Raw genomic sequence first — 25,361 nt, forward strand, 5'->3', positions numbered from 1 at the left:
CCAAGGAGTCAGATATCCACACAAGACTGAGACACAAGACTCAGCGTGAAAGCCTCCAGTGAGTCTACCCCAGACCTCACTCCACACAAGGCCCAGGAAGCAAGCCCCCTATGTTCCTACTCAGGAAACGGCGTCCACACTGCCCAGACCCGGGACACAAGCGTGGACCTCCAACCCTCTCTGGAAGACTCAACCATCCAAACACATTTTTGGGGGGTGCAAAACTGTGGGTCCCTGTAGCTATCCCCTAGGACATTTACCTCAGTTCCTGAACATTGGGAATCCAGCCCCACTCCCACCCCAGTATTATTTCTAGACCCAGAAATCCACTATAGCAAGCATCTGTAGGGAGAATAGTGATTTAATAAATTATGGGATAGAAGAAAAGATATGTACAGGCAGTGGGGTGCAGGGAAATCTCTGATCCTAGAAGACTGATATGGTTTCTGGAGTAAAACATGGCATGGATCCTGCCTGCCCTTGGTCCTGGGGGTAGCTAGCATTCCAGACTCTAGTTTCTTCTTTCTTCAGGATGCAGCTTACATCTCTATGACCCTATAACCTAGACCCCAGCCTCCTTCTCTCTCAAAGAATGAGGAAATCCTAGCTCCCATCCCTCCTTCCTTTGAGGAGTCAGGAATCCAGGATACCTGCTTCCACCTGCCCTCTCTCCTCTAGGGAAACAGTTGAGGCTATTCTCTACCCTCAGGACCCAGGAGTTTGGGAACCCAGCTGTCTGCTCTGCTATCCCAGAGCTCCAGGAATCTGGGCTGAAGTGGGGATCCAGAGTTTAAGTTTAGCTGGGCTGGGGTCTCAGCCTTCCCGAGGCTCAGATATTCTTATACAGTGGGTTCTCATATGCGGCCCCATTTTCTGTCAGGGTTTGGTCTGGCTGCTGGAGAAATCGTAGGATGCACTGGTGCAAGAAGACATACTGGGCCTGGGGAAGGACACGGGGTAGGGGGTGAGCCTTGGCCTGCTTTCCCCCAGGGCTCCCTCACCACCCGCACTGTGCCCTCAGAAGCCCCATCACCTCGGTCTGCACCATTAGAGGCCGGCTTTCCCTCATCTTCCTCACGTAGTTGAAGGGCGTCACACATCGATCACGCTCCAGCTGCCGCAGCAGGACATCCAGGGCAATGAGAGTGCCCGTGCGGCCCACGCCAGCACTAGGCAGGAACAAGAAGGGGTCAGGCCCCAGGAAGGGGGAGTCTTGGCTGTGTTTGGAGCTCCCAGAATCAGGGTATTGCTCAGCAAAGTAGCATTCTGGGGGATACTGTGTGAGTGGAGGTTATTTAACCGAGCGAAAACCACTGTGTATGACTGTGCCTTGAGTTCCTTCTGCCTGCTCAGTCTGGCCTCAAGTGCCCTAAATGCCCTTTTCATTTTCCTTGAGAAGTACGAGCTGCCAGCACGACCATTCTACAGACAGGAAATGGGGGCTGAGTGACAGGAAGTCACTTCTCTGTCCTGGGTCAGTCAGACAGTAAACCACAGAGTTGGAGTTCACACATGAGAAAAAGAACTCCCAAGCTGATCATTCACAAAAAAAAAAAAAAAAATGTTTAAACATGTTAAAGAAAACAATTCTGTGGCATTTAGGATATTCACATTGTTGTGTGACCACCAGGTCTAATTAATTCCCAGAAGCTCCCATCTCCCCAGAAGGAGACCCTGTACCCATTAAGCACTTGGCTCCCCCTGCACAGCTGTCCCCATCCCCTGGTGACCATCAACCTGTTTTTTTGCTCTGTGTGGATTTACCTATTCTGGACATCTCATGCAAATGGGATCCTACTATGTGTGACTGTTCATGTCTGGCTTCTTTCACCTAGCATCAAAGTTCCTCCACATCACGGAGTGAATCAGTATTTCATTCCCTTTTAACGGTTCAAATTAATCCTCTCAACCATTCTGCAACATCCCTTCTGTGCTTGGGGGGGTTGGGGTGGGGGAAGGATGACCCCCTGCTGGGGACACCTCCAGAGGGCACTCTGGGGACAGGGATGGTGTTAGGACACACTTCAGCAGAGAGTTTAAGAGTGCCACCACGGGCCACTTCCTATCAGCCTCGAACCCAAGACGAGCGTCCTGACTGGGTTTTCCCAGCCCTGCTGTGGGGAGGACCCTTTTGGTCATGAGGGTGCCCTGAGGACCAGGAAGACTGAGGCTGGCACGTGGTATGTGTTGCAGAAGTGCTGGCTATCATGGCAGCCAAGACCCCATTGCAGAGTCTGTCCGCCACTCCGGAGCAGGTCCCTTCCATTCCCCCCATAACCTCATCCACAGAGGCTGCAGGGTCAGTATCAGGAGAATGGCTGATGGGGTGAAGTCCTGGGCCTGCATTGGAGGTGCTTCAAATGTTCCTCTAAACCTCTGGCTGCTTGTTCCTCCTGCTCTTCACCCCCACCTCCTGCACCCCATTGCCGCATTCCTCTCCTTGACCTTTCCATCTGGCTTTCTTGTCTTGTCACCCGTCCTCATTTCCCTCTGCATTGCTGCCCCTTGGCCTTCTGCCTCTACCTCCTCCATCCTCCTTCCATCTCCTGTAGAAATGCCCAAGGACCCACAGAACCCCGGTTCCTGGGTCCCACGGAGGGGTGCTCTCCCAGCGAGGAGGTCCTCACCTGCAGTGAATAATGGGGGGACCTCCCCCCACAGTCTGGTCCAGCCACTGCCGGAGCATCTTCCAGAAGGCCAGTATGGGGTCTGGGGAGTAGGGGACGCCGTGGTCGGGCCAGGTCATGTAATGGAACTGACGTATGGGTAGCATCTTCTGCTCTTGCATCTGGAAGGAGAATGGGTTGGGGAGGGAGAGCTCAGGACCCCAGAGAGGGCTGGTTTTAAACCAGCGGGGGCATCCCTGGGCACATTGTGGTCCCCTGGGAGAATGACAGAAGGCTCGGCTTCACCAGGGTTTCTGAGGAGCAGAATTAGGGGGAGGAATTGAAGATCAGGACAGGGCTGGCAGAGAACAGCAGACTCACGTGCCAGAGCTTCAGGTCCCGGACTGTCCAGTTCTCCAGCACCTCCTCACCTTCCAGGGTCACTTGGAGATGCCCATATGTGCAGGGCTTGGTGTCTAGAGGCCAGTAATGCTCACACTTCACCTGAGGGGCAACTGGGAGGTCAGGAGTCCCCAGAGAGCCCATCCCGGTACCCATCTGCACTGTGACCTTTGCATTCAGTGCCTGGTGATAAGGCAAGACCTTCGGGAAGCCAGGTTAGATTCACCCCAGCCAGGAGGACCCCTCCTTCTCAAAGCCATTGGGGCATATGGACCAATGGATGGGCTTGGGGGTCAGATAGGACGGAATCAGCAAGATCTAGGTCAGGGTCGACAGTGGGATCAGTTTCAGGATTGGAGCTCTGGGGTCACCCGCAAGACCCCTGCAAGTCTCTCACCTGGCCGGATTCCACACAGTTGGTCAGCATGACCAGGGTGTGGCTCTGCTGCTCCCACACCAGGCGCCAGAAGTCACCCACCGTCTGGGGCAGGGGGCCCTGAGCAGCAATGAACTCTTGGGGATTCTCGAGACCCTTGTGGAGGGAAACAAGCAAGTCGTGACCCCCTCCAGCTCCTCCCTTGTCAGCATCACTCAGCACCCTCCTGGCTCCCAATAGCAATCTTACAGGCATGAAGCTGGCGTTGATGTAGTCAGAGCCTGGCTCATCCTGGAGGGGCTTCAAGGACACACGGGACCAGTCATCTAGGGGAAGAGGCCAGCATTTGTGAAGCGGGGCAGGGGGGTGGAGACCCAGGGACAGAAGTCATGCTGAGGGCAAACAGGCATTGCGAGCTCTGAGAAGGGCCAAAGGACCTCATCTGGGAGGACTGGGTCGCGGGAGCAAGAGTTTTGTGTCTCACAGGGGATGGGGATGGGGTCGGGGATTAAGTCAGCAGAGGCTTAAAACTCACAGGGCAGCACGTTTCTGTAACGGTTCTTGGCACCATTTTCAGGAGCTGAGGCCACCGTTTGAGACTGGTTGTGGCTCTCCAGATACAATTGCTGGGGGCAGAGACAGAGGGGGTGGACAGGCATTACATTTTCTCCACCTTCCTCCAAGGATACCTCCCCTCAGCACACCCAAATCACCCCCCACACCCTGGAATTCTGCAACACCCACAAAAATAGATCATATGGACTACCCTCACCGTAGGGCACTTGGGAGGATTTGGAGGACAGCGGGGACTGGGGAGGTAGTGAGAGAAGAGGCATCAGGGGAAAACCAAGATGTTTCTTTAACTGACCCAAGGGCCCATCATAGTGTAAGATTTCCATGAGGCAAAAAAGAGAATCTCTCATTGCATAAGCATAAAAATAGATGGGGCTGCTCTTGTAGAATTCCAAAAAGGTGTGGCGGGATCTGGGGTGGGCATGTGGGGCTCAGCTCAGCCCCTTTGCTTCTCACCCACCTGGTATTCCTTTTCGAAGCCATAATTGCTGTCCATCTCATTTTTCCTGATGTGGTCAGCAAAGTCTTCTGCTAGGATGTCCTTTGAGAGGCTGTAGGAAAGGGGCAGAATTAAACTTCCACCAATCCTGTGATCTTGGAGTAAAAGAAAAGCCTGTTTCCCTCCCTGGTTGTTGTTAACCACCCCAGAACCTATATGCAGCTTTTAACTGGAAGTTTGCACCTTCTGAGCCCCTTTGCCCAAGTCACCAGCCCTCCACCCTCTGCCTCTGCCAACCAACATCTATTTTCAGTTTCTATGAACTCAGGGTTTGTTTGTTTGTTTTTAACTTCAAGTATAAGTGATGTCATGCAGTATTTCTCTTTCCCTGTGTGACTTATCTCACTTAACATCATGTCCTCCAAATCTGCACATTTTGTCACAAATGTCAGTATTTTCTTCTTCTTCTTTTTAAGACTGCATAAATACAGGGATCCCTGGGTGGCTCAGCAGTTTGGCGCCTGCCTTTGGTCCAGGGTATGATCCTGGAGTCCCGGGATCAAGTCCCACATCAGGCTCCATGCATGGAGCCTGCTTCTCCCTCTGCCTGTGTCTCTGCCTCTCTCTCTCTCTCAGTCTGTGTCTCTCATGAATAAATAAATAAAATATTTTTTAAAGGACTGCATAAATACTCCATATATATACACCACATTTGCTTTATGCACTCACCCATCAGTGGCTACCTAGGTGCCTCCGAGTTTTGGCTCTTATGCTTGATGCTGCATCGAACGTGGGGATTGCTATCATTGAGATAGTGATCTCATTTCCTGAACATAAATACTCAGAATGGGGGCACCTGGGTGGCTTAGTGGTTGAGCACCTGCCGTCGGCTCAGGTCATGATCCCGGGAGCCTGGGATCAAGTCCCCGCATTGAGCTCCCAGCAGGGACCCTACTTCTCCCTCTGTCTGTGTCTCTGCCTCTGTCTCTCATGAATAAATAAATAAAATATTTTAAATAAATAAATAAGTTCTAAGAAGTGCACTTGCTGGATCAAAGCGGTGTTTTTTATTTACCAGTTCCATTCCTGAACAGAAAGCCGGGTCTCAAAGAGACAAGGGTGCCCCCATGTTTGCAACAGCATTATTCAAAGAGCAAAGGTGGAAGCAGCCCAGTGTCTACCACCCTTCATCCACCGCTCACTCACTCATCACTTCGTTTGTCAGTGGAGGCACTGATGGACAAAATGCGGTCTGTACAATGAAATATTACCCTACCTTAAAAAGGAAGGATGTTCCAACATAGGCTACACCACGGATGAACGTGGAGGACATTATGCTGGGTGAGACAAGCCAGTCACAAAAGGACAAATACTATAGGAGTCACTTCTCTGAGGTCCCTGGAGGAGTCAGATTCATAGAGACAGAAGGTATAGTGGCACCAGGGGCTGGGGAAAGGGGAAGGGAAAGGACATTTACTGGAGACAGAGTTTCAGTTCTGCAAGATGGGAGAAGTTCTGGAAACGGATGGTGCTCATGGTTGCATGAGTGTGAATATGCTTAACACCACTGAACTGCACACCTAGAATCAGGTAAGATGGCCAAATTTATGTTATATGTTTTCTACCACAATTAAAGTGGTTTAATTTTTAAATGATAAAAAGGAAAAAGGTGCTTCTTCTCCCATTTCAGGCCACTCCCAGGCTCTGATTCCTTCCACCCTCCTCAGCATCCAATCCTCCTTCTCATCCTCCTTCTCGTCTGCATATCTACCCTGTCCTCTTCCCTTTAGCTGGTCAACATGCTAATCTCGCTTCTATATTAAAATAAAAAAGGCTTTTGACCTCATATAGCTCCAGCTCCAACTCCTTGTCACTCCTCTCCTTGTAAGAGAGCTTTATGAACACTGTCTTGACCCAGTTTTGAGGCCAGATGAGAGGCCAATCTGTCCCCCTCCTTGAGCAGTGGTTGAACCCACACACCCACCAGCTCCTTCATGGGGGCCTCACGCTCTCCCCCATGGGGACTAGGCGCCTGACAACCGAGGGTAGCCTCTGTACTCCAGAGCTCACCAAAGTGAGTTACACTAAGCCCAATTGCCTGGTGTTGCCCATTCCCTCTCACAGAATCCACAATCGAGTCCCTTGCCCACATTTCCCTCACCTCCCCTACCTCCAGACTGAGCCCACCCCTTCCTTCTCTGTGTAGCCCTCTCTTGGGATCTGCCAGTATAATAGACTATGTTTTCAGTGGCAGTCATGAAAGTGGCTGCCATGTCTCACTGGCTCCATCATATCTACACAACAACAAACCCTGTTAAACACCTATACACATTCAAACTTCTGCAGGCCAGGTTCCTCTGCTGCATTTATGCACTTCACCAAGGCCTGCTGTCTGCAGCATTAATCCACGTAGTAAGGACATTTTTCCTCAGAGCCCCCGATTTTATCTGACTCCTTCTCTCCAATTCCAAGGGTCACCTCTCAGTCCATTGGCGTGACTGCTCGGCAACATTTAGCTCCACAAACTGCTCCTCCCTTCTTCCTGGACCCTCTCCCCTGTGTGTCACCACCACCATGCCCCTGGCCGCGACTTCTCCATCTCCATGGGCCCTTCTTTCTGCATCCACAAGATAAGGTGGATGCTCCCAAGAGTCCGAGTCTGTCTCCAAGCCCGTTTTCTCACTGCACTCACACTTCTCATGGGGTTTCATCCATTCCCATGGCTTTACTTTCAAGCTCTACACTTGGGATTACAAATTCCATCATTAGTTCCCACTGCTCACTCTTTTGAGCTTCCGATCAACGTGCCCGCCTGCTGCCTGGAACCTGCTCCTGACATCCCAGCGGATTATCGCTAGGACATCCGGACACACCTATGGAAGTTGCAGATGGCAAAGCGCTCAACATAGAGACAGTGCCAGGTTTGGAATCCAATGAATGGAGTGGTTTGTTGCAGATGCCAAATAGGGCAGGTAAGGTGGGAAGAAGTCAACTTTATGAATGGTGGGACGCTGGCCAGAACAGGTTCTATGGCAAAGGAGAAACTGGACCTCACCTTTCCCCACACCTCATGTATATGCTTCTGATGACACGTCTTTTTGTGGACAGGCTGTCACAGCTGTTCTCCCAGCTTCCTATCTCTCCTCTCCTCTGTCAATCCCTGGGGATCATTCTAACCTAGAGATTCGATGATTGTTGACCTGACCCAAACAAGACACAGTACAATAAAGACATTTGCACAGAGCTTCTCTTCAACTGTTCATTCACCTGCTCCATCAGGAGTGTCTCTGCGTAGATGTCCCATAAGTACCCCCAAATTAATGTGTCTATAACTGAGGGGCTGATACTTTCCCCCAAATCTGCCCCCCCCCAGAGTCATTACATCTCAAGCAATGGTGATTCCAGTCTTCCTGCTGCTCAGGATGAATTCCTTGGGCTCATTCTTGAGCCCTCTTTGACTCCCAAACTACATGCCCATTCTTTAGCCAGATCTGTTGTTTAAAGACTCAAACCATATCTAGAATATTGACTACCTCTAGCCATTTTCAGGTCCAAAACAATAATCTCTTGTTTGAATTTTTATATACCTCTTCCTCCGTCTCTCTGCTCTTGCCTTTGCTTCTTAAAAAGGTTAGATTGGATCACCAAGTCTATTCAAAAGCCTCCAAAATCTTCCATCTCCAAAGGAAATCAAACTCCTTACTTGTATCTGGAAGGCCCTACCTGACCTGGTCCCACCTCAGGGACCTCATTTCCTGCCCTACCCTCCTTCATTTATTCTGCTCAGTCTCAGAGATACCAACATTCTCCAAGCATGCCCCTGCCTCAGGGCCTTGCATTTGCTGGTCCCTCTGCCTAGAATACCCTTTCCCAAGACATGCACAAATGAATTCCTCTTAGTTGTCTTAATCTTCCTTTTCCTGGACACCTGTCTACAATTTTCTCTAATTTTAACACCCAATCTAAAATACCCTTCTATTCTTCCTGTGCCTGACACTGCTCAGTGAATATTTTGTAGGATGCATAAAGTCCCAGAGCTGGAACTGGGATTGACTCCAAAGCCACTGGCTCAAGTTATGGAAAACAATGGAACACTTGTGATCCCTTGGGCAGAAGGCATTGTGTGGGTGGGTTCACTGAGCCCACCCTCTGACCTACCCAGTGACCAGCAAACACACCTTGATTTGACCTGACAGCTATTCTTCTAGATGCTCCCCCAACATGTACTGTTTACCTGAAAACGAGACCCCTGGGTGCTGGTTCCCTCTGGCTCTTATTGTGCCTGGAAAAAAGATATTGCAATGGAAGGCTCAGGGAGTCGGACTGGAGCCAGGGATCCTCACACCCCCCCTGGCCCCCACTCCACGTGGTCAGTCAGTGCCATGCGGAGTCCCACCTCTTCTTCAGGAAGAAAATCAGCAGACCCACCAGGATGAGAAACAGAATGACACCAAAAATGGCTCCAGCAATCACCCCTGGAGAAGAAGGCATGGGGACCAGTTAGAATCAGCCTCATCCACTGGCAACTTGTCTCTCCTACCTCTGTCCTTGCTTAGACTGTGACAAGAGAGCCTACAGGGCTGATGTGAGGGCAGAGACAGAGAGGATAAAGCCTCTGGATACAGCCCTACCTCCCACTCAACCTTCCCAGGAGCCCGGTCCAGACATCATTTGTTCAAGTAGCCTGGATGCCAGAGTGACTCTACCACTCCTTGGACTAGACTAATGGTTCTCAGCAAGGGCAATTTTGACCCTCAGGGCACAATGCCAATGTCTGGAGACATTTTGGGTTGTCACAAAGGGAGTGGTGGTGCACTGGCTTCCAGCAGATGGAGGCCAGGGGTACTGCTTCACATCCTACAATGTACAGGACAGCCCTCACAGCAAGAATGATCCATCCCCAAATGTCAATAGTGCCAAGATTGAGAAGCCACTATCTGACATTGATGGCATTGATAGCATTGATGGTTCACCTCAGAATGGAGGCTCATCTTCTCAAAGTCCTGTTTGCTAACAGAAGGGCTCTTCTGCAGCAATGGTGCCAAAGATCTTGGCCTCAGGCTCTAATGGGCACAGATTTCCCAGGATCTATCCTTAGATGCCTGGTCTTGGGGCAGACTCCAGCCCACAGCCTACCTCCATCTGATGTGGTAGCCCCAGCTTCCCGACAGTCTTGATTACTAGGACCTGTCAACAGGCTCTGGTAGAGTCTTACACAGCCTGGTGGGGTGGCCCATTCTCCTCATGGACCTGGTCCCACACAATTAGACAAGAGGATCTTTCCTCCCAGGGACCTTGCTTTCTAAGCAACACACACTCCTGGGCACTAAGATCCAGAGAAGCCCAGTTGGGAGTAGAATCCATTTATCGTTGCCTCAACTGGCAGCCTCTCTCCAGATCAGAGATCTTTTTTTTCTTTAAGATTTATTTATTTATTTATTCATGAGAGACATACAGAGAGAGAGAGAGAGAGAGAGGCAGAGACATAGGCAGAGGGAGAAGCAGGCTCTCCTCAGGGAGCCCGATATAGGATTCAATCCCGGATCCCGGGATCATGACCTGAGCTGAAGGCAGCCGCCCAACCACTGAGCCACCCAGGCGTCCAACAGATCAGATATCTAATCTTTTAAGAGGTCCTGATTTGTAGGAAGTGACTGAGGGGGCCCAATGAAGCCTATGACCACAGTCAAAGGTATATGATCAGAGATTTCCCAAGTGTGAAGCTCAAACTTCTCTGAAATACCCCAATGATGAGTGGAAAATGGTGTAGCTACATTGGAAAAAAGTTTGGCAGTGCTTCAAAGGACAAACACAGAGTTGCCCATTTGATCCCTCAATGCCACTACTGTATATATACCCAAGAGAAATAAAAATGTATGTCTGCACAGAAATGTGTACATGAATGTTCATAGCAGCATTACTCACAATAGCCAAGATATGGAAATCACCAACTGATCCCTCCGCAGACAATGGATAAATGGATAAACAAAACATGGTCTCTCCATGCAATGGAATATTATTTGGCAATAAAAAGGAACAAAACACTGACACATGTTACAACATCAATGAACCTTAGAAACGTTATACCAACTGGGAGAAACCAGCCACAGAAGACCACATATTGTTTGATTGTATTTTTAGGAAATGTCCAAAATAGGCAAATCTTTAGGGAACAAAAGGTGAATTTGAGATTCCCTAGCCAGGTTGGTGGGAAGTGGAAAAATTAGGGGGTGATGGCTTAAAGGACCAATCTTTCTTTCGTGGGTAAGGAAAATGTTCGATGTGAAGGTGACAGGGTGGCATAGTGCTGTGGATATACTGGAGACATTAGCTGTATACTTTAAGTGGGTGCATTGTACGATATGTGAATTGTATCTCAAACTGTTTCAAAGAAAGCAAAAAACAGGGACGCCTGGGTGGCTCAGCAGTTGGATCTGCCTTTGGCCCAGGGCGTGATCCTGGAGTCTCAGGATCAAGTCCTACATCAGGCTCCCTGCAGGAAGCCTGCTTCTCTCTCTGCCTCTCTCTCTCTCTCTCTCTCTCTCTCTCTCTCTGTCTCTTTCTCTGTGTCTCTCATGAATAAATAAATAAAATCTTTTTTAAAAAAAGAAAGCAGAAAACAAAGCAGACAAACATACAGGACCCTTTGGATGGGTAAGATTGCCTCACAACAGAGCCTAATGGGGTCTCCGTAGCTCTATCCCTGCAGGGCTCTGCTCACCTGCATTGTCGGTGTGGCAGGTCACAGAGACAGACGGGGCCCTCATTCCATCCCAGATGGTCGTGACGGTGGCTGGGTAAGACTGGGCCGGCCTGAGATCTGAAACAGACACGCTCCTCCCACACGAGGACCTGTTCTGGGAGTCCCCCTGTCCACCAACCTGCCACTCAAAGGCCTCGTAGCCTCCCTGGGGACAGGACCAGGTCAAGATGACCCCATAGCCTCCAGAGGTGCTGATGCAGGACATGATGGTGACCGGGGCTCGGGGCTGGGTGGAGGGGATAGGAGGACTCAGTAGGAGCCATACAGGGTGGCTTTCCATCCCCCCCACCGACCCCCACTTCCCACCTGTGCTGCCAATACTCTGAGAACTCATCCATCCTTTCCTTTCCAACACCAGAACACCACTTCATGTCTCATATTCTGTCCTCCCCAAATAGACATACAACAGACCCCCCCTTCGAACTACAACTCCCATGAGCCCTTGGATGCTCTGCATCACTATAGCTTATAAGGCCATGACACCATGACCTCATGGGATTTGGAGTCCACTCACCTCCCACTGCCCCCAGGTCTGACCTAAGCTCCTACCTGCTGGAAGGGGGCCCATCTCACCTGTGGATGCAAGGAGGCTCTGTGCCCAACTGGCCGCATTGTTCCTCTCTGCCCATACGCTGAGGTTGTACAGGGTCCCGGGTTCCAGAGCCTGTACCTCATAGCGAGTCTCATTGGTTCTGCCTATCTGGCTGGCCTGATGTTCTCGGGGGTCTTGCTTTCCCTGGGGATGTCCCCCAGGGGCCCACTGGACCCAGTATGTGTAGGTCTGAGAGTGGGAGTCTGTGGGGGCCTTCCACCCCAGAGTGATGGAGCTGTTGGTCTGAGTTTCGTTGTGCAGATCTGTGACCCTGTTGGGAGCTGACAAGTGGAGATAGAAGCTCAAGGAGGTGTACCCTCAAGGACCCTTGAACCCGGGCCTGCTCACCTCCCCTGATTCCTTGGTCACCAGATGTGTCTACTTCCTAGGGCCAGGTGCAGACCAGGCTTGCCTGGGCCCTCTCTGTCTTGAGTCTGTAGTACTGGGTCCCACACATCACTTTTCTCTACACTATCTCCCGCATGAGCTAGCTTGAAGCAGGGTTCTTCTTTACTTCTGGACACTTCTTTCTAGACAGAGCTGCTGACTTCAGTCTTCTTAGCCCAAGTGGCCAAAAACTAATGAGCTCCAAGTTCTCTCCACCCACAGAGAACCTAGTTCCTGGGATCATTTTGGTTCCTGTCACACTTGGGACCCTTCATATAGAGGATGAGAAGAGGGCCCCTTTGGTTCAGCAAGTACACTGGGTTGAGCTGTACACTTCTGGCTTTGGCTTTGTTGGTTCCTAAGGGGTGGTGCTGGGCAGTCAGGGACTCTCTTCATACCCAAAGACAGCCTCATGATTGGAAAGCCCTGGCTGCTGAAGACAGATTCTTCCTAGGAAGCAGATCTACAAGCTCAAGGTCTAATAAGGCTGGATGGGGTCACCAAAGTTTCTCCAGCCCTCTCCTTCACCCATGTCAATAGTACTGAGTCTGTCTAGAACTAGCCCAAGTCTCACCAGTGGCTTCAGTGAGTGTCCTGCTGTCACTGCTGACTCCATTCCTCTCTGCCCAGACAGTGAAGGTATACAAGCTCCCAGCTTCCAGTTCCTTCAGTGTGATGCTGGTATCTGGGGTGTCCTGGGTGTTAATGGCAATAATGCCCTCCTTGACCCATGAGACCCAGTAGGTGTAGGGAGGTTGATCTGGGCCCAGGGGAGCTGTCCAGCTCAAGGTGATGGAGCTATTGGTCTGGTCCTGTGTCCCAAGACTTGTCACTGCATTGGGGACTGGCAGAAGGAGCAGAGAGTTAGAGTTTCCAATCCCTGATCCACAAGAGTCCAGAACACAGCCTTCCTGTGCAGCCAGACTTATAAAGGAACACTTCCTAGAGATGGGGCCTCAAGAGGCCTGGGTGCCTGCAGCCCTAAGTTCAGCAGGAGATTTCTGGACAGGTCTGTCCCCAGGAATGGCCACAACTTCCTGCAGACTCAGCATTTGGGTCGGGCTGAGGTCATAGAGACAATGGCTGGAACCCAGAGCCCAGAGGAGGTGCCATCTTGGCCAATTTTTAACCTCTCACCAAAACAGAGAATAGGCATTGATGCTTATCCTCTGTGGAGTTGCTGAGGTTCTGACTGGAGACAGGTACTTCATTCTTTTTGCCCACACTGTTATTTTGTACAAGATCCCAGTTTTGGGCCCCTCTGCTAGGAAATTAAGGTTGGCTGAGTGTCGGGTCTCAATTCTGTCTCCCTCTCTAGTCCACTGGAATCAACACACATGGTCCAGAAAGCCAAGGCCCAGGGACACCACCCAGTTCAGGGTGAGGTAGCTGATAGTCTGAGCTTCCATCCTCAAGAATGTGGCTTGGGGACTAGGAGAAGACTCAGGAAATTGGAATCCTGAGGGGCTCCACACATTCCACACCCCTCATCCCCCCAGAGCTGAGACAACATGACTTTGCTCCCTACATAACCCTGGTTGCTAAGGAGAGTCACCCTCTAGGCTTATGGTCTGTATTCTAAAGGGTCCTAGGGCCTGACAATCCCAACTCAGAACCTGTGGTGTTCTTTCTTCATCTCCTCCTCAACATGACCCATGATCCAAGGATACTGTGAGTTAGAAAGTCTGCTCCATTGTCCTGGCAATTCTCCACCACCACCTATCATCTCTCATTTAGAAGAAAAAAAGAGAGAGAGAGAGAGAGAGAGAGAACAAGAGTGGCAGCTGCCTCTCACCTGTGGTGGCGTTGCAAGTCTTGTTGGGGCTGCTGACTCCATTCTTCTCTACCCACACGACAAATTCATACAAGGACCCGGGTTGCAGTCCATCCACTATGACACTGGTGCCGGTTGTGCTTTTGGTCTCATTACCAGTCCACTGGATCCAGTAGGTGTAGTTACTAGGGTCAGGGCCGGCCGGCTCTGTCCAGCTCAGGGTGACAGAGCTGGTGGTCTGGGCCTCCACGCTCAGGTTTCTGACAGGGTTGGGAGCTGAGAATCGGGAAGGAGGGCCCAGTGTGAGCAGGGGAGCAGCCAGTGCTGTCTCTTCCACTACAGCTAGTCTTATGGTCTCCTGCTAAGGAGAGTCACCCCCTAGTTCTATGGGCTGTACTCTAAGGGTCCTAGACCCTGACTGATCCCAACTCAGAATCTATTATGTTCTTTCTTCATCTCCTGCTCAACGTGACCCAAGGAGACTGTGAGCTATAGAGGCTGCTGCATTGTTCTGGCAATTCTCCACCACCACCTATCATCTCTCATTTAGAAGAAAAAAAAGGAGAAAGAACAGGAGTGGCAGCTGCCTCTCACCTGTGGTGGCGTTGCAAGTCTTGTTGGAGCTGCTGACTCCATTCTTCTCTACCCACACGACAAATTCATACAAGGACCCGGGTTGCAGTCCATCCACTATGACACTGGTGCTGGTTGTGCTTTTGGTCTCATTACCAGTCCACTGGATCCAGTAGGTGTAGTTACTAGGGTCAGGGCCGGCCGGCTCTGTCCAGCTCAGGGTGACAGAGCTGGTGGTCTGGGCCTCCACGCTCAGGTTTCTGACAGGGTTGGGAGCTGAGAATCGGGAAGGAGGGCCCAGTGTGAGCAGGGGAGCAGCCAGTGCTGTCTCTTCCACTACAGCTAGTCTTATGGTCTCCTGCTAAGGAGAGTCACCCCCTAGTTCTATGGGCTGTACTCTAAGGGTCCTAGACCCTGACTGATCCCAACTCAGAATCTATTATGTTCTTTCTTCATCTCCTGCTCAACGTGACCCAAGGAGACTGTGAGCTATAGAGGTTCTGGCAATTCTCCACCACCACCTATCATCTCTCATTTAGAAGAAAAAAAAGGGGATCCCTGGGTGGCGCAGCGGTTTGGCGCCTGCCTTTGGCCCAGGGCGCGATCCTGGAGACCCGGGATCGAATCCCACATCAGGCTCCCGGTGCATGGAGCCTGCTTCTCCCTCCGCCTGTGTCTCTGCCTCTCTCTCTCTCTCTGTGACTATCATAAATAAATAAAAAATTAAAAAAAAAAAAAGAAGAAGAAAAAAAAGGAGAAAGAACAGGAGTGGCAGCTGCCTCTCACCTGTGGTGGCGTTGCAAGTCTTGTTGGGGCTGCTGACTCCATTCTTCTCTACCCACACGACAAATTCATACAAGGACCCGGGTTGCAGTCCATCCACTATGACACTGGTGCTGGTTGTGCTTTTGGTCTCATTACCAGTCCACTGGATCCAGTAGGTGTAGTTACTAGGGTCAGGGCCGGCCGGCTCTGTCCAGCTCAGGGTGACAGAGCTGGTGGTCTGGGCCTCCACGCTCAGGTTTCTGACAGGGTTGGGAGCTGAGAATCGGGAAGGAGGGCCCAGTGTGAGCAGGGGAGCAGCCAGTGCTGTCCCTTCCACTTCCTCCGACTCTTGCCCGAGTCCAGAAAGGACCACCTCCATCAGTGCCAACTACGGATCACCCTGCCCTCCATGGGGCCACCCCTGCACCAGAGCTCATGAGGGTTGAGTGCACCCTCTCCTCTGTGTAGGGTGTCAACTCGGCAGGGGTCACTCACCAGCCACCCTTACTCCTGTCCAGCTGCACAGGCCCTGGGGAGAACCCAGAGGGAAGAGTCAGATCCTTAGCCTCATCTTCCTTGACTCAGGGGAGACAATGGGGTTGGGAGGGGCTGACCAGTGACCCTCTTGTGCTCTGCCCCCACCTTGCAAGTCTCTGGGGCCTGAAGGAGAAGAGGGACAGGTGGAGTTGTCTCGTCCCCCAGACTGGGCTCTAAACAAAAGTCACCCCAATGTCCCTCTTTCTTCTTTTCTGGGTATGTATGTGTTGAGGGGGAGGAGGGGGAAGTGTGGCAGGAGCCTGGCTGCGTTCCCAAAGGAGGGGCTGGGGCCTGGACTCCCCAGTCTGAGGGAGGAGGGGGCTGGAGAACTGCACTTCTGGGTGAGCCCAGCTGTGTCTTGCCAGAAACCAGAGTTCACTCAGAGTGGATGGCCTTATCTGAGAGCTCAGGTGTGACTGGCTGATAACCCAGGAGCCTGCTTACTAGTCCAGAAGATCATCAGCCCCTCAGGACCCTAGCTCCCTGCCCCTGTCTGGGAGCACTCACCAGCAGCACCAGGTTCCCCCAGGTCCTGAGGTCCCCTCTGGTCCCCTTCATGTCTCCAGACACTGCAGATGGACCCAGGTGTCCAACCCGACCTTTCGCCTGCTGGACTTTAAACGCAAGAATTTCCACTTTCTGAGCTGCACAGTGAGGCCACCGGCCAGGGCGGGAAGGGAGGAGGAGGAAGTAGAGGCTCCCAGCCCCACCCCAGCCCTCAGCCCTGGTTCTGGTCTCTGGAAACCCCTGCTCCACCCCTCCTCAGGCCATGGGGTCTCCTCTCCAGCTCCTGGCTCGCCTTACACTATTCCACCAAAACCACCTGGATAAGAGGCTGTTTCCCTGCTGCTGCGTGGATGGGCGGCACAGGTCCTGGATGGTCAGAGCTGGAGGCAGCCCTGGGGGAGAGATGCCTTGGGCCCTGTCTCTCAAGGGGACCAGGCTGAGTGTAAACCCCTGTGCTACAGTGGGCTCTGCCCATTGACCCAGGTCCTGTCACCTCTCCCTGTCTCCACAAGACTAGAGGCCCCCCCCCCAGCAGGAGCCCAGGTCACTCCTACCTGCCTGTCTGCCTTTGCATACGCAGACTCCCCACCAGGTGCACCATCCTTTCCCTCAACCCCCCCTGCAATCTCATTCCCACTCCTCCCTCCGGATGCAGCCCCAGATGGATCACGCTGCATCCCACACCTTCTTAGCCCCATCAGGACCCTAGGCTGTATCTGTCACACATGCCAGACAGTCAGTATTTGCTTATTCACCTTGTCCGTTCTACATGCGACCTTGAGCAAAGTGCCTTAAACTCACAGTGACTCAGATTCATCAGCTATTAAAAAAAAATGGATACAACCCCTTATCAACATCATGTGAGTAATAAATGAGTCCATACATAAAATCTGAGAACAGTGCCTGGCTCTTTTAAAACCCTCGACAGATTGTAGCCGCATGTATTTTGGTTCATCCCTAAGACCTCCTGCGCCCAGAAGGGCTTCGCAGGGTATTTTAGGGACTTACTAGTTATATGCACATGTGGCTGCCTTCACCTCACAGGCAGCATGAAAGCAAGAACAAGTCTTGGAGTCACATGTCTGCATTCCTACCACTACCCACCTATGTGACCATACATGGCATCCAGCCTCCCTGCATCTCTGTCTTCTTGGTTTTTTTTTTTTAATTTTTTTTTAATTTTTATTTATTTATGATAGTCACACAGAGAGAGAGAGAGGCAGAGACATAGGTAGAGGGAGAAGCAGGCTCCATGTACCAGGAGCCCGACGTGGGATTCGATCCTGGGTCTCCAGGATCGCGCCCTGGGCCAAAGGCAGGCGCTAAACCGCTGCGCCACCCAGTGTTCCCTGTCTTCTTGGTTTTGAGATGGAATCAAAGACACTGTCTACCGCAGATCTGGAGCAGCTGTCTGCTTCTGGCCAGTTCTGGGCCCCAGGCATCCCCAGGTCTTCTCTTTGAGAAAAGGTTGTCTCTTCTCTGTCTCAGAGATAAATACTACCTATGTCAAAAAGCCATTGTTATAGTGAGCTGACACGTCTGTATGAGCTACCTACTGCTGTGTCACAAATCACTCCAAGACTTGGTGGCACAGATGACGGTGAACACATCCCATCTCTTGAGTTCTGCATGCCAGGAATTCAGGAGTTTCCTGGCTGTGTGGTTGTGGCTCATATTTTCTCCTGAGGATGACACCAAGATGTTGATGGGGGCTGCATTATCTGAAGGTTTTTGACCATGGCAGGAGACTAACTTTCAGGAGGGTTCACTGGCATGGCTGTTGGCAGGAGACATCATGTCATGGCATGTCCTGGGTGTCCTCACAGCATGCTACCAGCTTCCCCCAGAGTGAGTGGTCTGAGAGAGAGCAAGACAGAAGTCACAATATGTTTGCCGACCTTGCCCCCAAAGGCATACATCATCATTTCTGGCACATCCCACTCATTATGCTGGTCAGCCTCTTTCGTGTGGGGGGACCCCACAAGAATGTGAGAGCTGGGAAGAGTGGACCATTGGGGTCATCTCAAATGCAGGCAGCAACCCTATCCTGTGAGCACATAGTGATCATCTAGTAGACATGGCTGTGTTTACTACCTTCTTTCTACACAGGACAAAGTGGGAAGGAGGAACATGCCACTAGCACTCTATTGCTCGCTCTGGAAGCATCTGGGGGCTTTGACACCTTCCCCACCACAGAGGAGGAAGAGGGGACTCTGTGCTGAGTCCCCAGCATCTTGTCAGACTGTTTCTTCTACAATGAGACTTCCTTAAAGATGTCCCCAGAGGACCCAGGGTATTTGTACCTTCCCCATTTTTAGTGACCATGGCCTTGACAGTGAAGTTCAGCTAGCTGTTCATTCCAGGTTCCTGTCCCATGGGGCTCTGCTCATCTGCATTGTCGGTGTGGCAGGTCACAGAGACAGACGGGGCCCTCATTCCATCCCAGATGGTCATGATGGTGGCTGGGTAGGACTGGGCCGGCCTGAGATCTGAAACAGACACGCTCCTCCCACACGAGGACCTGTTCTGGGAGTCCCCCTGTCCACCCACCTACCACTCAAAGGCCTTGTAGCCTCCCTGGGGACAGAACCAGGTCAAGATGACCCCATAGCCTCCAGAGGTGCTGATGCAGGACATGATGGTGACCGGGCTCGGGGCTGGGTGGAGGGGATAGGAGGACTCAGTAGGAGCCATACAGGGTGGCTTTCCATCCCCCCCACCGACCCCCACTTCCCACCTGTGCTGCCAATACTCTGAGAACTCATCCATCCTTTCCTTTCCAACACCAGAACACCACTTCATGTCTCATATTCTGTCCTCCCCAAATAGACATACAACAGACCCCCCTTCGAACTACAACTCCCATGAGCCCTTGGATGCTCTGCATCACTATAGCTTATAAGGCCATGACACCATGACCTCATGGGATTTGGAGTCCACTCACCTCCCACTGCCCCCAGGTCTGACTTAAGCTCCTACCTGCTGGAAGGGGGCCCATCTCACCTGTGGATGCAAGGAGGCTCTGTGCCCAACTGGCCGCATTGTTCCTCTCTGCCCATACGCTGAGGTTGTACAGGGTCCCGGGTTCCAGAGCCTGTACCTCATAGCGAGTCTCATTGGTTCTGCCTATCTGGCTGGCCTGATGTTCTCGGGGGTCTTGCTTTCCCTGGGGATGTCCCCCAGGGGCCCACTGGACCCAGTACGTGTAGGTCTGAGAGTGGGAGTCAGTGGGGGCCTTCCACCCCAGGGTGATGAGCTGTTGGTCTGAGTTTCATTGTGCAGATCCGTGACTCTGTTGGGAGCTGACAAGTAAGGAGGGGATATTGGAAACACACTCCACACCTGCTCTGCCCCAGAGCACCTGTAGGCATCCACACTTGGTGATGGAGGACAGTGTCTCCTGCATCTCAAGGGCTCTGTCTTCTAGTGCAATGTCCATGATGTTGGATCTTCCGAACATGTCACATCCTCCCAGCCCACTGGACCCAGTCATGGAGGATGAGGCCAAAATATGGAGCTGGCCAACTGAGTCTGGAGACCAGAAACCTGGACTCCGATACTTTAGGGTATTTCTTGACTTCTGAAGCTCTAACTCTCAGAGATAGATCAGGAAAATGTGATGATTGTACATCCTTGTTGCTAAGGAGAGACACTCCCTAGCACCAGGGCTCCTCCCCTTGAGATCAAATGGACACTCCAGTTCCTAGGGAAGATGTCAGAGGCCAGATCAGCCCCTTCCTACAACCCCAGAAGTGCCAAATCCTAAACAGGTATGAGTCTCGTCTGTGGGCATGTCAAAGACTTGGATATTGCTGCTGGCTTCATTCCTTCTCGCCAGGACGGCAAAGGTGTGTAGGGCCCCACTTCCCAGTCTCTCTTCCATGACCCATGTCCCTGAGCTGCTCAGGGTCTCACTGGTGAAATCTGGCTCCCACCACTGGATTCAGTAGGTGTCAGGTGGATGGTCTGAGCCCAGGAAAGCTGTCTGGGTCAAGGTGGCAGAGCTCATGCTGTAGTTCTAAATCTCCAGGTTTGTCTCTAGATCAGAGATAGAGGGAGCAGAGTGGGCATTTCCACATCCCTAAGCAGATGCACCACACCTGGACAGACCTGGTTGCTAAGAAGGGTGTTACCTAGAAATAGGGCCTGGAAGGCAGAAGTCTGATGGGGTGTCAGTCTGGGGCCCAGCATTCCTGGATCTTTGAGCCAAGGGCCCCATGGACATCATTTCCTCTCCTCTTCCTTAGATTCAGCTTCAGGGGTGACCACATCTCACCTCTGGATCCTGTCTGTCTGTCTCAACAAGGCCATGGGAGTGTGGGCTTCCACCATACTCTACTGGAGCCATGTCTTTACTTTTTTTTCTTTTTAAGATTTTTATTCATTTTTTCTTTTCTTTTTTTTAAAGATTTTATTCATTTATTCATGAGAGACAGACGGGGGGGGGGGCAGGGACACATGCAGAGGGAGAAGCAGGCTCCATGCAAGGAGCCTGATGTAGGACTCGATCCCAGGACTCCAGGATCACCCCCTGGGCTGAAGGCAGGCGCCAAACCGCTGAGCCACCCAGGGATCCTCTGTATTCATTTTTTCATGAGAGACGAACACATACAGCAAGAGGCAGAGACATAGGCAGAGGGAAAAGCAGGCTCCATGCAGGGAGCCCAATGTGGGACTCGATCCCAAACCCCAGGATCATGCCCTGAGCCAAAGGCAGATGCTCAACCGCTGAGCCACCCAGATGAAACGAGCCATGTCTTTACTAACCAGCTCCTACCATTGCCTCGAAGCTGGCAGTGGTTTTGGCTATTCCTCACTCAGTGACTGCTGCGTTGCCTCTCTCAAAGAGATAATGTCCACATCCTAACCCCCCAGTGCCTGTGAATGCAACCATGATAGGAGATAGGGTCTTTGCAGATGTAATCAAGTGAAGGTGAGTTTACATTGAGGAGAATGAGCCCTAAATCCAATGACTGGTTTCCTCAGAAGGAGAGAGAAATTTGGACAGGAAGAATGCCATGAAAAGCTAGAGGCAGAGATTGGCGTGATGAGTCTTCAACCAATGAATGCCAGAGATTGCCAGCAATCACCAGAAGCTAGAAGAGACTAGAAAAGATTCTTGAGGCTCTGAAGAGTGCGTGACAAAACCTCCATTTTGGAATTCCAGCCTCCAGAGCTGTGAGACAACATGTTTCTGTTGGTTTATGCTCCTCAGTTGGCGGTACTTTAGGGCAGCCTCAGGAATCAAATGCAATGACCTTTGTCTTTCTCTTTGGTAAGGCCATCCATAGGGAGGGAGGGTCATTTGTCACTTGTAGACATGCAGAGGGTCTCCCTGAAGCTACTCATTGTCCTGTTGAGCCCACACTAAGAATTCAATGGGTTGGGGTTCAAGCGCATCCACCACAATCCAGGTGTCTGAGGTGCTGTGAGTACCACTGGGGATGCTCTCCCTAGACCACTGGATCCCACAGAAGTACAGCTGAGGACCTGGATCCCCAGGGGCCTCCTTCCCAGGATGATGGAATGGATGATCTGAGCCTCCATCCTCAGGCTTCTGTTTGGGTTGGAGGCTGGAAGGGGGAAGATAGGCCTGTTAGGGACAGGACATCAGACAGTGCCCTGCTCCTTCATCCACCCCAAGCTCATTCACAAATCCTAGAATGTTCCCATCAGCTCTGCAAGGAACCCAAAGAGTCCTCCATAAGGAACCCCTAGGAGGCTCAAGGGGAGAGCAATCCAGGCTCCCTTGTCAGTAGTGTGGTGGAGGAGTTGGGGGCCATCAGTGAGCTTTGGGACAACTCTCCAACTGCTCAATTTTCTACTGTACATGTGTATACAAAATATTCCACATTTTTATTCACTCATGAATCAATGGACATTTGAGTGGCTCCCACTTCTTGGATACTGTGAATAACACTGCTTTGAACAAATTTCTCTTCAGAACCCTGCTTTCAATTATTCCGGGTATATATCCAGAACTGGAATTGATTGATCATGCGGTAATTCTATGTTTATTTTAGGAACCACCATGCTGTTTTCCCCAGCAGCTACACCATTATGCATCCCCACCAACAGTGCCCAAGGGATCTTATTTCTCCCATACTCGCCAAAACTTCTCATTTGTTTTAAGGATTTTATTTATTCATGAGAGACTCACAGAGAGAGGCAGAGACATAGGCAGAGGGAGAAGCAGGCTCCCTGAGAGGATCCTGATGCAGGACTTGATCCCAGGCCCCCGGGATCAAGACCTGAGCCAAAGGCAGAGGCTCAACCACTGAGCCACCCAGGCGCACTTTTTTCTTTTTGATCCTCGTCATCCTAATGGGTGTGAGGTGGTATCTTGTGGTTTTGATTTGCATTTCCTTAATTACCAATGATATTGAGTATCCTTCACGTGTAGCTCGTTCACTTTTTCTCTCTGTATTAACTCCTTTCTCTGATAGGGTACATCCAGCTTGCATAGACTTAGTAAGCATATTTCTATGAGCAGGCCTCCTGTTTGTGATCTGTTGTTACCTTCTCTGCCACCCACTCCTCACCGTGTGGAGACCTTCTCATCTGCTCAATCTCTCTGACTCTGCACCGGGGCCAACCACTGTGTAAACACCTTCCCCCCCCGCTGCCTGAACCTGTACTGCACGATGAACCACTGTTCCCACCACCACTAACATGAATACCTATGTGGCTCCTTCCCACCCAAGGGCTTTACAACTGAAATATCTCAAAAGGAACAGAAGAGGGAAAGAAAGAAGGAAAAGAAATACCTCACCTTTGGTGAGTTTTGTTTTGTTCTGTTTTGGTATTTGATGAACAAAGTTCTACATTTTTTTAAACCTTTTACATCGAAATTATTAGACACTCTCAGGAAGTTGTAAAAAAATAGTACAAGAGGCCCCATGTGAGCCTTGTTCACCTTTCCTACATGGTAACATCTCACACACATATAACACAATATGAAAAGCAGGAAGTCGGCAGTGGTACAATACTGTTAACTGGACTCCAGACCTCATTCCTCAGGTTGCACTGGTTTTTGTTTTTGTTTATTTTTAAATTTTTATTTATTTATTCATGAGAGAGAGAGAGAGGCAGAGACACAGGCAGAGGGAGAAGCAGGCTCCATGCAGGGAGCCCAACGTGGGACTTGATTCCGGGTCCCCAGGATCACGCCCTGGGCTGAAGGCAGTGCTAAACCGCTGAGCCACCCGGGCTGCCCTGTTTTGTTTTTTTAACAAGCATTTGTGTGTGGCATGCTTGTGTGTGTATGCAGTGCTGTGCAATTTTAATCCATATACAGAATAGTGTAGTCACCACTACAGTCAAGATAGACCTCTGCCCTGTCACCAAGGAACTACTTACTCCCTTTTATATTTGACTATTCTCGATCTTTATCTCCTGACAAGCACATCCTCTTTTTTGTTGTTGTTAAGATTTTTTTTAAGATTTTTTTTTTCTAATTTATTTAACAGAGAGAGAGAGAGAGAGAGATAGGAAGAGAGCACAAGCAGGGAAGCAGGGGGAGGGACAGAGACAGAGGAAGCCTGACACGGAACTGAATCCCAGGACCCCAGGATCATGACCTGAGCTGAAGGCACTCAACCACTGAGCCACCCAGGTGCCCTTATTTATTTATTTTTTAGAGAGAGAGAGAGCACAAGCTGGGTGGAGGAGCAGAAGGAGAGAGAGAATCTCAAGCAGACTCCACGCTGAGCTCAGAGCCCGACAGGGGCTCGATCTCACAACCCTGAGCTCATGACCTGAGCCTGTCAAGAGTTGGATGCTCAACTGACAGGACCACCAGGTGCCCCATGTCTGCCGTTTCAAGACCGTGATACACATGGAGTCTCAGAGCAGGAACCATGGCCACTGACACCTGATCTGGGAATCTGGCTTCAGAACCAGGAAACCTGAGTAGAATGGCATTGAAGGCGCTCAGCGTGCAGTCCAGTGGCTGCTCTTGCCGACCAAGACACACTTCTCCTCACTGGCATGACAGACGCTGAGGGCAGTCACTAATGTTATATTAAGGGCTGCATCATTAAGAACTTAATCAAAATGTGTTTTCCCTTGTGCTAAGCACCCACAGAATATCCTTGGGGTCGCCTCTAAGCCCACAACGTGGTGGTTACTCATCTGGCCCCAGACAGGAAACGTTGGCAGGCCTGCGATCCGGTTCCTTTTATGGGAACTTCTGGCTTCACAGCTAACGTGAGCAGCAGGCACAGAGGTTTGCCTGGCACGCCTGTCCCCTGCCTCCACCTGGCCTGGCCTCTCTCCCGCTACCACAGTCCCACCATAGCCTGCACTAACTCGTCATCATCACCCCAAACCCAGACTTCATTCCTGTTTATGGTTCAATAATATTCCACCCTATGGACAGGCCAATTTCTTTATCCGTTTGCCAGATGATGTGCATTTAGGCTTGCTCCTTTGGCTGCTTGAATATTCCCATTACAGACCTTGTGCGGATGCCCGTAGGGTGGCCGGGCTGTCTTTCTACAGCCTCCCTCGGCCACCCCTTCGCCGGCCCCCTCCAGACGCCAACTCCGTCCCCTTCCATCACCAGCCCCTGACCCCTTCCCTCTCTGCAGACTTTCTCACCAGTTTTATTGTTTTATGGCTCTCAGACCCTCTGCTCCATGCGTACCCCTCCCTGGAAGGCTCCTTCAGCAACTAAAGCCACCTCCGTTCACCATCTCCAACCAGTCCCCTTGTTATTTAGGGTGCCGTGCTGCAGAGACGGCCAGGGGAGGGCCCCCTCGTGAGATGGACCGTGCCTTGGCCTGGCAGTGCTGGGCACTGCGGAGATGTCTGACGCTCTACAGGACGTGCCCCACGGCTGAGTCTCAATACAAGATCAGGACTTGGTGAGGGGAGGAGTGCGCTGGGAAGGCAGCAGGGGCAGAGGGAGAGAAGAGCCAGGGGTGAACTGGGACAACTCAAGAGACCTGAACGGGGTTTGGTGTGGCCAGAGTTCTGCATGGAAAGGGGATGTGAGGGGGTGAGCTGGAACTGGGGGGCAGGTTTGCAGGGCCCCAGCCTAGTCTCGACTAGTCAGCGTGGGCTG

At 51.3% G+C, this 25,361-nt stretch overlaps 1 protein-coding gene across 1 annotated transcript; it reads right to left on the reverse strand.

Annotated features, from left to right (window-relative positions):
• Window positions 1-354: 354 nt before the first annotated feature.
• On the reverse strand, window positions 355-16,380 carry PTPRH (protein tyrosine phosphatase receptor type H). Its single transcript, XM_041737725.1, has 18 exons — window positions 16,295-16,380; window positions 15,746-15,779; window positions 15,272-15,526; window positions 14,507-14,761; window positions 13,934-14,188; window positions 12,713-12,982; window positions 11,733-12,032; window positions 11,118-11,378; window positions 8,793-8,871; window positions 8,631-8,678; window positions 4,418-4,508; window positions 3,920-4,010; window positions 3,634-3,710; window positions 3,406-3,540; window positions 2,988-3,110; window positions 2,628-2,788; window positions 1,034-1,169; window positions 355-940 (listed from the first exon to the last, which is right to left on the reverse strand). Exons 1-18 carry the CDS (start codon window positions 16,343-16,345, stop codon window positions 830-832), a joined length of 2,733 nt encoding a protein of 910 aa, XP_041593659.1. The 5' UTR covers window positions 16,346-16,380; the 3' UTR covers window positions 355-829.
• Window positions 16,381-25,361: the final 8,981 nt, after the last annotated feature.

This window comes from Vulpes lagopus, chromosome 2, assembly GCF_018345385.1.
Source record: "Vulpes lagopus strain Blue_001 chromosome 2, ASM1834538v1, whole genome shotgun sequence".
NCBI classification, from domain to species: Eukaryota; Metazoa; Chordata; class Mammalia; order Carnivora; family Canidae; genus Vulpes; species Vulpes lagopus.

Excerpts from the sequence above, each read along its gene's own strand:
- PTPRH (XM_041737725.1), bottom strand. The coding sequence starts at position 16,345 with ATGAAGGGGACCAGAGGGGACCTCAGGACCTGGGGGAACCTGGTGCTG. Across the intron at positions 15,527-15,745 it reads GACAGGAGTAAGGGTGGCTG|CTCCCAACCCTGTCAGAAAC; the intron begins GTGAGTGACCCC and ends CCCGATTCTCAG. Across the intron at positions 941-1,033 it reads CTCTAATGGTGCAGACCGAG|GCCCAGTATGTCTTCTTGCA; the intron begins GTGATGGGGCTT and ends GTCCTTCCCCAG.